The 12696-nt window shown below is 35.3% G+C and overlaps 1 protein-coding gene across 1 annotated transcript in view; it reads left to right on the top strand.

The window, feature by feature from the left end:
* Positions 1–8744, top strand: part of si (sucrase-isomaltase (alpha-glucosidase)) — a 187492-nt gene extending 178748 nt beyond the window's left edge. The window contains exons 46-48 of the mRNA XM_053500142.1: positions 184–233; positions 7865–8032; positions 8451–8744. Coding sequence (XP_053356117.1) covers positions 184–233; positions 7865–8032; positions 8451–8528 — 296 coding nt within the window. The 3' untranslated portion in view covers positions 8529–8744. The remainder of the gene's footprint in view (positions 1–183; positions 234–7864; positions 8033–8450) is intronic.
* The last annotated feature ends 3952 nt before the right edge of the window (positions 8745–12696 follow it).

Genomic DNA, 12696 nt, shown 5'->3' with positions numbered 1-12696 from the left:
TGTATGTACTACTAATTGCGAATACACCCTGTCAAACTGTGGTAGGGAATTTGGTGTATACAAGTAGGCTTTGGTGTGTATTGTAGAGAATATAAATTAAATGAGCAAGTGATTTTTTTTTCTTTAAATGTAAACACCATTCTCTTTATTTCTGTCTTGCCCATCCTTGACATTTTTTTCCAGACACATATAAGAAGAAAGAATATCTCCTGACAAACTTTATGGTGTTCAAGGTACAGTATCACATTACCAAAAAGTTCTTCTGTCACATTTTTCCATGCCTTAGGCAACTCCTAAACCAAACCTGCCCTTGTCAACTTACCATCAATCTGTCCATGAAGTCTGATCATATGCTGTAGTTGTTTGACTACATACCATATTGAATCATAATCCTTTGTTTCCTACTAAAGACATGCATAGTCGTACATATTGTGTTACCATCTGCAATGTTGGTCAAAAAAATATCAAGACAACATACAGTTTTCCCTGTGCACAAAAGCGGTAATTTCACTAAATAGTTATAGCCTATCTGGCTAAAACGTTAAGCTAATTAGAATCAGCTGGTTTAGTTTAATGAACAAATATGTGGCAGAACTTTTACTTTCTAAAGTTTGGGTGTTCATTGCTTCTTAAAAATGGGAAAAAGTAGGAATTCTTAAGTAAATTGTAAAATTCTGTGGAATATCTCTTCCAGTTTTGCCTCTGAATACAGATGCTTTCTCTTAGTAATATGGAGCGGTACTTTAGGCACGAAAAAAATCACATATAGCCTTTGCAGTGTCCATTTTAAGGAAGTCATATGTACAGCTCTTAAGTGGCCCCACATTAAAATATTTACCCAATAGAACTCTTGCAGTTATTTGATCTAGAATCGAAACATTTGCCATTTTGTCCTGGCATGTCTACCATAGATAATACTGCCAAACCAAGTTATTATAAATTGCTGTTTATAATTTATAATTACATTATTATTTGCCCTCACTTCTTTTACTGATGGACCAGAAAACACAGTTTTTAACAATCTTCAGTCATTAGATATTATGATTTTAATAAAACTCTGGATATTCCTTAAAAGCCTTCTGAGGACCTTACACTGGCAGATTTATTATATGGTGATATTTAAAGCTCATTAGGCATGATTTAACTTTAAACTGTTATTTAGTAAAATCAACCCATTGTTTAAACATAGTTTAAATTAATGTTTTTCTTTGTAATTCTGTTTACATTCTGACTTAATTTCCAGCTAGCACACACACTTGTGTAGCCATTCAACATAAAACAACTGATACTATTAAATTAGTGTGGCCTAAATTAATAAAGCACTTTTGAATTTAACAGATGTTACCCGCAATACGTGTTACCAAAATCAAACTGGTAAACTGTACCGCTTCTAGGAAAGTGTGTGACATCACTATTTCGACACTGAGAGGCACAAATTAGACTACACATTATAGTGGGCATTTTAGTTTTGACAGTTTTTTGCAGTTTTAAACATGACTTTTCCTAGATCTGTGAGCTTAATAACCCTGCATGCTTACATTTTCAAAATCACACCAGTAAAAGCCAGTATAAAGCTATTTTGCTCTTATTTACGTGAAATTGCTTACAGCTGCGCGCCGGTCATGCCCTTTCCTGCTTTTTCCAACCTGCGATTCTCATTTCTCTCAGCAGATGGCGCAAGGGATCGTGCATACTATCTATGCGTCATTCAGTGTGTATATGTTACTATCTCAGGTTTCATTTCATAAATGCAGTTTATATATAATATGCTTTTGTGAAATATCAGCAATTCGCCATTGTATATATTATATTATAAGGAGATTTAGGGATTCAGCTCTACTTAATTTTATAACATTTTGAGAAAATTCATTAGTTTGTTCATTCTATTTGAAGCTTCTAAACTGTCGGATGTTTTTTTACTGTGATAGTGCTTTAATTGGAGAGATCTATGCTGAAACAATGTAATGAACCCTCCTGAGGATATATCCTGAGGAAGTTTTATTATTGGGTTTGAATAAATAAGATCTACCACAGCAAATAATAAACTATGCTACAGTGGTGTGAAAAACTATTTGCCCCCTTCCTGATTTCTTATTCTTTTGCATGTTTGTCACACTTAAATGTTTCTGCTCATCAAAAACCGTTAACTATTAGTCAAAGATAACATAATTGAACACAAAATGCAGTTTTTAAATGAAGGTTTACGTTATTAAGGGAGAAAAAAAAATCCAAATTTACATGGCCCTGTGTGAAAAAGTGATTGCCCCCGTTGTTAAAAAATAACTTAACTGTGGTTTATCACACCTGAGTTCAATTTCTGTAGTCACCCCCAGGCCTGATTACTGCCACACCTGTTTCAATCAAGAAATCACTTAAATAGGAGCTACCTGACACAGAGAAGTAGACCAAAAGCACTTCAAAAGCTAGACATCATGCCAAGATCCAAAGAAATTCAGTAACAAATGAGAACAAAAGTAATTGAGATCTATCAGTCTGGTAAAGGTTATAAAGACATTTCTTAAGCTTTGGGACTCCAGCGAACCACAGTGAGAGCCATTGTCCACAAATGGCAAAAACATGGAACAGTGGTGAACCTTCCCAGGAGTGGCCGGCCGACCAAAATTACCCCAAGAGCGCAGAGACAACTCATCCGAGAGGCCACAAAAGACCCCAGGACAACATCTAAAGAACTGCAGGCCTTACTTGCCTCAATTAAGGTCAGTGTTCACGACTCCACCATAAGAAAGAGACTGGGCAAAAATGGCCTGCATGGCAGATTTCCAAGGCGCAAACCACTTTTAAGCAAAAAGAACATTAAGGCTCATCTTAATTTTGCTAAAAAACATCCCAATGATTGCCAAGACTTTTGGGAAAATATCTTGTGGACCGACGAGACAAAAGTTGACCTTTTGTGGAAGGTGCGTGTCCCATTACATCTGGCGCAAAAGTAACACAGCATTTCAGAAAAAGAACATCATACCAACAGTAAAATATGGTGGTGGTAGTGTGATGGTCTGGGGTTGTTTTGCTGCTTCAGGACCTGGGAGGCTTGCTGTGATGGATGGAACCATGAATTCTACTGTCTACCGAAAAATCCTGAAGGAGAATGTCCGGCCATCTTTTCGTCAACTCAAGCTGAAGCGATCTTGGGGGCTGTTGCAGGACAATGACCCAAAACACACCAGCAAATCCACCTCTGAATGGCTGAAGAAAAACAAAATGAAGACTTTGGAGTGGCCTAGTCAAAGTCCTGACCTGAATCCTATTGAGATGTTGTGGCATGACCTTAAAAAGGCGGTTCATGCTAGAAAACCCTCAAATAAAGCTGAATTACAACAATTCTGCAAAGATGAGGGGGCCAAAATTCCTCCAGAGCGCTGTAAAAGACTTGTTGCAAGTTATCGCAAACGCTTGATTGCAGTTATTGCTGCTAAGGGTGGCCCAACCAGTTATTAGGTTCAGGGGGCAATTACTTTTTCACACAGGGCCATGTAGGTTTGGATTTTTTTTCTCCCTAAATAATAAAAACCATCATTTAAAAACTGCATTTTGTGTTAACTTGTGTTATCTTTGACTAATAGTTAAATGTGTTTGATGATCAGAAACATTTTGTGTGACAAACATGCAAAAGAATAAGAAATCAGGAAGGGGGCAAATAGTTTTTCACACCACTGTATGTCATAACCGAAGCAAACACCACTATTATGCCTCGTTTCATTCGGTGTTGCTAGGCAACGGACAACACACCTATTCGGGAATGTGGAAAAGATGTGTGGCCTCTCAATGAGAACTAAACCAAAGATTTCGGTAACTACACACTAATTGACACTAACCAGCTGAACAACTTCACTTTTCCATTTACATCTGAGGAAAAAAGCTGTATTTTGTTTGTTTATATTAGAATTTTTATAACAGTACAAGAACATAACAGTTTGGTATGTGCAGTTATTGCCCTTGTAGAGAATAAATAAATGAATAACATTCAAATCCCCTCTCAAAAGAGTGCCCCATAGTCTATTGTTAGTTTTAATGATTTGGCTGAAATTTATAACACTAACCTAAACCATTGATCATGAGTTTCAGCTGAAACTAATTCTATACATGAAAATGTAGATGCAGATTCCAAATGTATAAATATGCATGCTATATATATTTATTTTAGCACACAAAAAAAACAGAAAAGTCCTTTTTGGTAAATCAACTGAATATGTAGTTTTATTTACAGTAATTCAAAAAAATTAATATACATTGTACAGTACATGGTAAACACGAGAAAGATTACAAAATGAAAAAAAAAAAAACAGTGTCTACTTTATAAGCTCTTATGGTCACAATCATTCACTGTTTATATAGAATATGTGCATTAATTGCCGCCAGGTCTAGGAGGTTGTAAGACATTTACATTTATGCATTTGGCAGAGCGACTTACATTTTTATCTCATTACACATCTGAGCAGTTGAGGGTTAAGGGCCTTGCTCAAGGGCCCAACAGGGACAACCTAGTGGTTCTGGGGTTTAAACCTGGGATCTTCCGAACCATAGTCCAATGCCTTAACCACTTAGCTACCCCTGACCACGACAAGACACACTCTGGAGAGAGGATGGGAAAATTTTGCTGTGCAGAGGAGGTAGTAAAATTAAGGAAAAATATTAAAGAAAAATTCCGCCCTACCCTTACCTCTAAAGCAGGGGTCTCAAAATCCAGTCCTGGAGGGCCAGTGTCCAACACAGTTTGTGGATTCTTCTTCTCAAACACAGCTGATTTAACTAATCTGGTAATGACTAGGTTCAGTGGGTGTGTTTAGGTGTTGGTGAATTACAGACTGTGCTGGTCACTGGCCCTCCAGGACTTAATTTGGAGACCTCTGCTCTAAAAATAAAAAGTAAGTGGATGACAGTTTGTGAAAGCATCAGTGCCACCTGGCAGTTTGCTGGCTTTTCCCGTGAAAAGTGTGAAAAATGAGGGGTACACTGTGTTCATGAAGCGATGAAGTGCTGCTTATAACAGAGAATAAAAAAAAACAGTTGTAAATATTTTAATAATTTATTATAAACGTCTAAACTTCATGTATAAATACAATAATTTTATTGTGTGCCATGATGATACCCAAAACTTCATGAATGCAGGTTATTTTTTGTTTATTTCACGCTTATTGCGTGTGTGAATCTGCTCATGATCTGTGGTGCTGTAAGAGCACAGTTCGATTTATTATTGTCAAATCCAAATCATTACTGTTTTAAAGCTGCATCTTCGCTGTTACTAAAAAAGCATAAAGTAGCAGTCACCTGCAGTTACAGCATATGTAATGTTCAGTAATGTACTAGTTTTAAACTGCACACAATATGTTTAAGTATTCCACTTTTGGCCAAATTTATCTTTTATGAGCTCTGTGTCACTTAATGTTACTTAAATGCAGAGGTGTCAAGTAACGAAGTACAAATACTTTGTTACCTTACTTAAGTAGAAATTTTGGGTATCTACAGTATACTTTACTGGAGTAATTATTTTTAGCCGACTTTTTACTTATCCTCCTTACATTTTCACGCAATTATCTGTACTTTCTACTTCTTACATTTTAAAAATAGCCTCGTTTATTTCAGCTCGTCATTAAAAAAAAAAAAACATCTGGATAAATCGCGCCATCCGGATGGAGCGAATTTGATTGTGGTTGAATGAGAAGTATAAACATACCATTCCGACACCCTATTGGTTGGTCACGATCCATCGCACCTGTACATGACGTCATGTCACACACTCTAGCAAGGACGTTTGAATAAAATAGCATTTTCGGTTGATAACGTTGTGATAAGTAGACGAAGATGTCCGTGATAGAGACTCAAGATTCGAGTGAAATGTCACAACCAAGCACCAGCGAGGAAGGTAACAGCACCAGGAAGGTAACAGGAATGATTATATATATCTAATTTTATATATATATATATAATTTATATATAAATTATATATATAAAAGTGACTTTTTGCACTATTAAAATACTTATAAGCAAATAGTTATGTTACATAGTACATGCTAATGCCCAGTAGTACACATATATGGTTCTTTAATGTATTTGCATTGTACTATTATGCATTCTTTTTTAAAAGCCATATACAGTATCCCAAATCACTACGGCCGTTAAAAAACACAACAAAAAAACAACACATTTTTCTGTTTTTTAATGAAGTGTTAGTGCAGTATATAGGCCTGTGGCACAGCCTAAGCTTTTATCCTTAATGCTTTTTTCCCCCTCACGTTACTTTTACTTTTATACTTTAAGTAGTTTTGAAACCAGTACTGTTACAGTTTAACTTGAGTAAAAAGCTTAAGTTGATACTTCAATTTCTAAAGAAGTCTTTTTAAACCCTAGTATCTATACTTCTACTCAAGTAATGAATGTAAATACTTTTGACACCACTGCTTAAATCTCTCTCCCCTGTGTGCGCCTCTTTGTGAACATTAATTCCTCACTACTCCTAACCACTTAGGACACCTCTGAATCTTTAAATTTTAAATATAATGATAAATTGATCTTACTCCTACTCCTAAAATTAGGACCAAAAGTACATCAGGACCATGTAATTACATTACGTTTAGTAAATATGGGACCTGATGCTTCACTGGGTCAGTTCTAGGCTCAGCAGTGTGGCAATAAAATGAAGTAAGCTGATGTTTTTTTTTTTTTTTTTTTCTGATGGCACAGACATACTGCAGTACTTAATTGTGAACTAGGGTAACTGGGGGCATGAGCGATTATTTTACACGTTAACTGACCACCACACTGTATACTATAATCAAAGCACAGAATCTTTGACCATATTTAATATTTGCCTTTTTGCTAAGGACTTTTTTAAATAATAATGCATCTGAAAGAAGGCAATTTTTTAGTTTTTTATCCTACATGATCACTTCAGAGACAATTTTTTGGTGCTCCTGCTCAGTGCAGACACAAACCACCACCACATGACATATAGTTGAACATTCACTTGTGGCTTAAACAGGAAAAAAAGGCAGAAGCTTGCTTCTGTCATTTCCTATAAGGAGCCGGCCCTAGGAGCCATATAATTTTCGACCAACACATCACTAGTTGTTTGAGAGGCTAACAAGAGGCATACAGCAACTCTAAAGCAATTGCAGGAATTCATGATAGAGTGGTTGTTGTGTAGATGTGACAACAATATTACAAATTCTCCACAAATGCGGATTGTATGGGAGGCCTCCAAGTAAATAGCTACTTCTCAAGAAAGGCTCCATGAAGTCACGACTGAGTTCTTCATGTGGTCAGATGAGACAAACATTTAATTATTTAGCCATAACACCAAACAATGTCTGACAGAAATCCAAAACAGGTCAAATTCAAATAACACCATTGCTACAATAAAGCATGGAGGTGATAATATCCTGTTATGGGGTGTTTCTCTGCTGGACTGGGGCAGTTGTCAGGAAAAAATAAAAAAGAAAAAGGCAAAATATTGTCAAATTCTTGAATATCTGCTGACCTTAGCCAGAAAATTGTCAGAGGGAAGAAATTTTACCTTCCATCATGACAATGACACAGTGGTTGAAGGAGAAAAGGTCTAAATGTGCAAAGGTCTAAATGTGCAAAGATTTGTGTGCCATTGACACCAGACACTCAGTTGAAAAGCTTTAACAGGTAATCAGATGATTAGCTTCACCTGGTTTGGTCTAGTCTATAGACTAGACCTATACCCACTGTACACCATTATTCCTGGTCCATATGAGTATAGTTAAATAACCATTTAACAATGTTTCCAGTAATATTATTTATATTTTTCTTAAAATAGTGTTTGATGAAAGAGGGAGTCGCCACATGTGTTTCAGACTTAATTTTTTTCTTTGTGTTTTAGAAAACACTTTGGAACTCGGTTATGCATTATGGTCTAGCAACAACTGATCAACTGAGACTTGGCCAAGTAAAAGTTTGGGGTACAGGAAGTCTCCCCATCACTAAGGTGACCATGAAGACAAGTGGACTTGAAACACCGCTGACTTTTTCCCATAATTCACAGACAGGGGTAAGACATTACCAAATCATCTTCAAAATGATCTGTGTTTATGTGCAATTAAAATTATTTTAAGAGTATTTGGGCTACTAAAATTTAAAAACCAAAGAACAAACAACAACAAATAAATATTCAATTAATATAAGTATATTGAAAAAATATATAAACAAATAAGTAAATAGTTTGGATTTTACACATAATTGTGTGAAAGAAAAAAATGATTTTGTGTGTGGAAGTGCCAATGTTGATGACAGAGATTAGATATGTATGCATTTTACATAACCACTGTCTACAGTTGTGCTGTAAGTGCATTGTGCTGCTGTCAAATAATTGGCAGACTTGAAATCTGCATGAAATGTGTATTCCTATATTTATAGATATGGATTTGTCTTAATAAAATTTAGCACAATTTTGTCTCCTTGTCTTTTAGGAGCTGATTATTGATGCAACTAGCAAATCTCATGCAGTAGGAGAACAATTCTATATCATGTGGAGCACAGAAATATAAAAGAAAAATGCAAAACCAGGATTAATTTACCAATTCTCATTATATTTAATACAATTTCCAGATTTTACAGAAATTCTATCAGATTCAGATCACTACTGAAAAGCAACTATGAGTAAATTATATCTTATAAAACTTGTTCATTGTGATCTTATTTTCCAGGCAACATCTAAACTGTAAAAAAATTATTGTAATAAATTGAAGCTAAAAAAAATACCACATGGTGTCTGTTCATACAGTGCAGAGTGCTCATTGAAAAACTGTGTCTGTGCACCATGGGAGAATGATAATAATAACCCCTAATTATCAACAATCACATTTCTTGGCCGACAACCTGCCAGGCCAACTGCATGAACCATTAGGCCTCAGCTATAATAATATGATTATCAATTATTCATTCCACGACAAACATAACGATAATTTATTGATGAGGACTGTAAATTGATTTCTGCTCTAATTGGCAATCAGTATGTGGTATGTAAGGTGCACGCATTCGTTTGGAGAAGGGTGAAGGTGCCCTAGGTGGTCGCTAATGATGATTATACCAGAGACATATCCTTCCCAAGATAGTGAAGTTCCAACTGTGCATATAATTATTTGGTGTTTCATTTGAAAAGAGTGCATTTGAAGCAACTATTCAATTAGCAGAAAACAGCAGTTCTGTTTCCCGGGTGGGAAAAAACTCATATGCATGGCAGGGTGGTGAAACGCACGCACGCACGCACACAGACACACATACACACACACACACACACACACACATACAGAGAGAGAAAGCACAGGTGGTTAGCAAGAAAATTTAGGAAAAAATGACTGTACTGTAGTGCATATAACATAAAACATAAAACAAGTAGGATTGTAATACTAATAATTAAGCAATAGAAAATGAATAAACAATGTATATTATCTATTAAATGCACTATTTGTGCACATGCAAACACCATAATTAGGAACAACTGCAATGTTTTTTAAGAGGGGTAGGATAACAGGAGCTCTTTACCATTCCTTGTTACTGGAATTTCACTCACGTGGAAAGCATTTGCTCTACAGGGAAAACCTGACACACGCTGTAAAATGTAAATGTTGTATTGGTGAATTATATACATATGCCATGACCCATAATCACTGCACTGGGCTTGCTCACATTTAAGTAACAAATTTTTACAGTGCACACTATTACACTGACAATACTGTCACACACGCTAGTCTACTAGAAGCCCACCTTTTGCAACACTTCACTACAAATAATTCCAGTTGCTTTTAGTTGTCCATGGTATCGGGGGGAAAAGCCATTGTCTTTTGGGCTCATATTTTATGTTTATATTTACAATGTTCAGAGTAAATCATTACATTTTAAGATCAAATTAAATCTAAATTTAATTAAAAACTTAATCTAAATCATGTTTTAAGTTGGTGAAAATAATTTAGAGAGCAATGTACAGAAGCATCGTTTTAAATAGAGTAACTACTTTTAAGTTGTTTAAATTGGTAAAAAAAAATAATAATAATAATAAAAACTCAGATATTTCCCAGTACAGACAACAGGACTTCCTGCACTATTTATGAATATTATAAATATTTAAAAATGTATCAAAATAAACTCATGTTCACAAACCATAATTACAGTACTGTAGGAGCCTTTTCAAACAGCCGCCTACTCCATGGCAGGACCCTTCCTGATCCATGGCGGAGACATGACAATTTCATGCATGAATCCTAATCCCCGCAGTGACGCATTGAATGATGTCCCGCTCAATAAACGCTCTCTTGCACTGTTCTAATAAGCTGGTGGCAATGCTGTATAGTCCTGCAAGGTGGAGCAGTGACTGCTTCGGTTAACTGCAGTTCTTGCATTGTCAACATATTTTCATGATTAAATCAAGCTTGTTATCTTGGATATATATACAGTCCCAATGTCTAGTTACTAACTATGCTTTAAAGGGCCGACCTCTTATACACATAAGACATCATGCCACTGGAGTTACTGCGTTGTCTACATATTTTTTTATCATTACATCAAGGATGTCAATGCTCTGTCATTCTTATACACTTTTAAAATAATAATAATAATAATATTAAAATGTAATAATATAATGTAAACTGAGATGTATTTTTATGTAGTAGTTAATAATGCTGCACTGGCATGTTTTGCATAAATAAAGAACTCAGCTAATATGGGATATAGTAAAGTAATGTTTGAGAGGTCATGAATGTTTTTTCTTTCACTTAACACTTAATGTGTTACAATATACAGAGACTTATAATAACACTATGCAAAGTCACACCTGTGAATGAAGTGACCCACTTTCTAACCATTCTTCGCGTAGTTCGGGGGGTTACACTCATACCATTTTAATCACCAGACTTCATACCGTAACATAATAAGAATGATAGTGAAAAACAATGGGGGCACAGTGAAAAATCCTCCTATACTCTAGGAACACGTACTCTTTCGGCTTTTAGTCTGGCCCACATGCCGCATGGAATTTCATCCCAAGGTTGGCCCAAATGCTGTTTGCCGAAAGTCAACCAGACTAACACCAGAATCAAACCAAAACTCAGCCACAACTTTATAATGTCACCAAAAATCAGCCATAACTGGCACACAGCAGTGCCAGAATTCACAGAAGTCAGCCAGACAAGAGCCACCACCTTTACCTTAGAACTCAGCCACAATTTATCCAGACAGTCTGAAAAACAGTCCATAACTGGACCAATTTTATGCCAGAATCCCCAAAACTGAACCAGAAATTTACCTTGTATACTATTTATAGCTATAATAAAAGAACAAAACTCTGCAAGTGCAAACTTTTTGCTAAAAAGTATAGTGATTAAAAACCAATAACACAATTAAGGAAAACAGAAGTAACAAATAGTCACAACACAAGAATAATAAAGAGACAAATGAAACCAAGGAATAAATTAACTAATTAAACTCAACAATTAAATTAAATAATAAAGCAATAATGCAATTTAAAGAAGGTAAATGCGTCAAGCATAAATGACAAAACACAGAAACCAACAAAAAATAGGGTTATAAAAAGACATAAAATACAATCTATATTTACAGATGTGCAGAAACAAAAAAAGGGTAATTAAAGAAAAAAATAATATGAAATTAAAGTATAACTATAATATGAAACAACATAAAACAGCTTTCCTCTCTTTACATTAATTTAAAATGTTTGGTTAACATTAACATCTTGTACAGGGGTTCCTCTTTTTCTTTAACCCTCACACTCACCAGCTAGATGAAACCACTGTCTGATAATTTTTCAAACTCCATCTTAATTATCTGTGCACAAACTGGATTTCTTCTTGCAACCTCTAGAATAGAAGCATACAAATACAGAGTAAAAAAATATAGATGTAAATAAAATTAACAATGAATAGAGTAAATTGTAATTTATATTACAAGACACCACCGGTAGAATAACTACAGTGGGTACTCACCCAGAATAATAGTTTTACCGCCGCATCTCACAGCGGCACCATTTGGGTTTGTGCATTTGCTGGCTTTTACCACTGAGTGGTGCTCTATAACTATAGACAGATTATAGACAATTCTCTCTATAACTATAGACAATTCTCTCAAGAATTAATGAGCAGTAGCTTCTCTAGAGCTGCACATAGTAGCAGATAAAATCATGAGAAACATTGTTGTTAAACGAATTCATAATCACAGTACTAAAATTACAGTACAAATTTAGAATTAAATTAAGTCTTATTATGATCGAATTTAAGCAAAGTAAACGTTAACACAGTGAGCCTTTAGAATTTATCATGTGTATTTAGAAAAGCTACGCGTGTATTGTTTTTAAGTGATCAAGTCAAGTAGGCTTTTATTGTCATTCCAACCATATACAGTGGTTACCCAATCGGAATGTTGGTTTTACCGTCGCGCTTGGCGGCAGCATTTGTGCGTTTGCTGGCTTTTACCGCTGAGAGGCACTATATAACTTCAGACTGACACCTCATGCCTTAGTTCATTCTCTGCAGGATTGATGAGCCGCAGCTGCATGTAGTAGCGGATAAAAGCAAGTGAATCATTGTAGTTAAACAAATTCATAATCGTAGTACTAAAATTACAGTACAAATGTAGAATTTAAATTAAATCAAATCTTATTAGGATCAAATTTAAGCAAAATAAATGTCAACACAGTAAGCCTTT

This window comes from Clarias gariepinus, chromosome 7 (genome assembly GCF_024256425.1).
Source record: "Clarias gariepinus isolate MV-2021 ecotype Netherlands chromosome 7, CGAR_prim_01v2, whole genome shotgun sequence".
Lineage (NCBI taxonomy): Eukaryota > Metazoa > Chordata > Actinopteri > Siluriformes > Clariidae > Clarias > Clarias gariepinus.
This window is presented reverse-complemented; position numbering and strand designations above follow the sequence as displayed.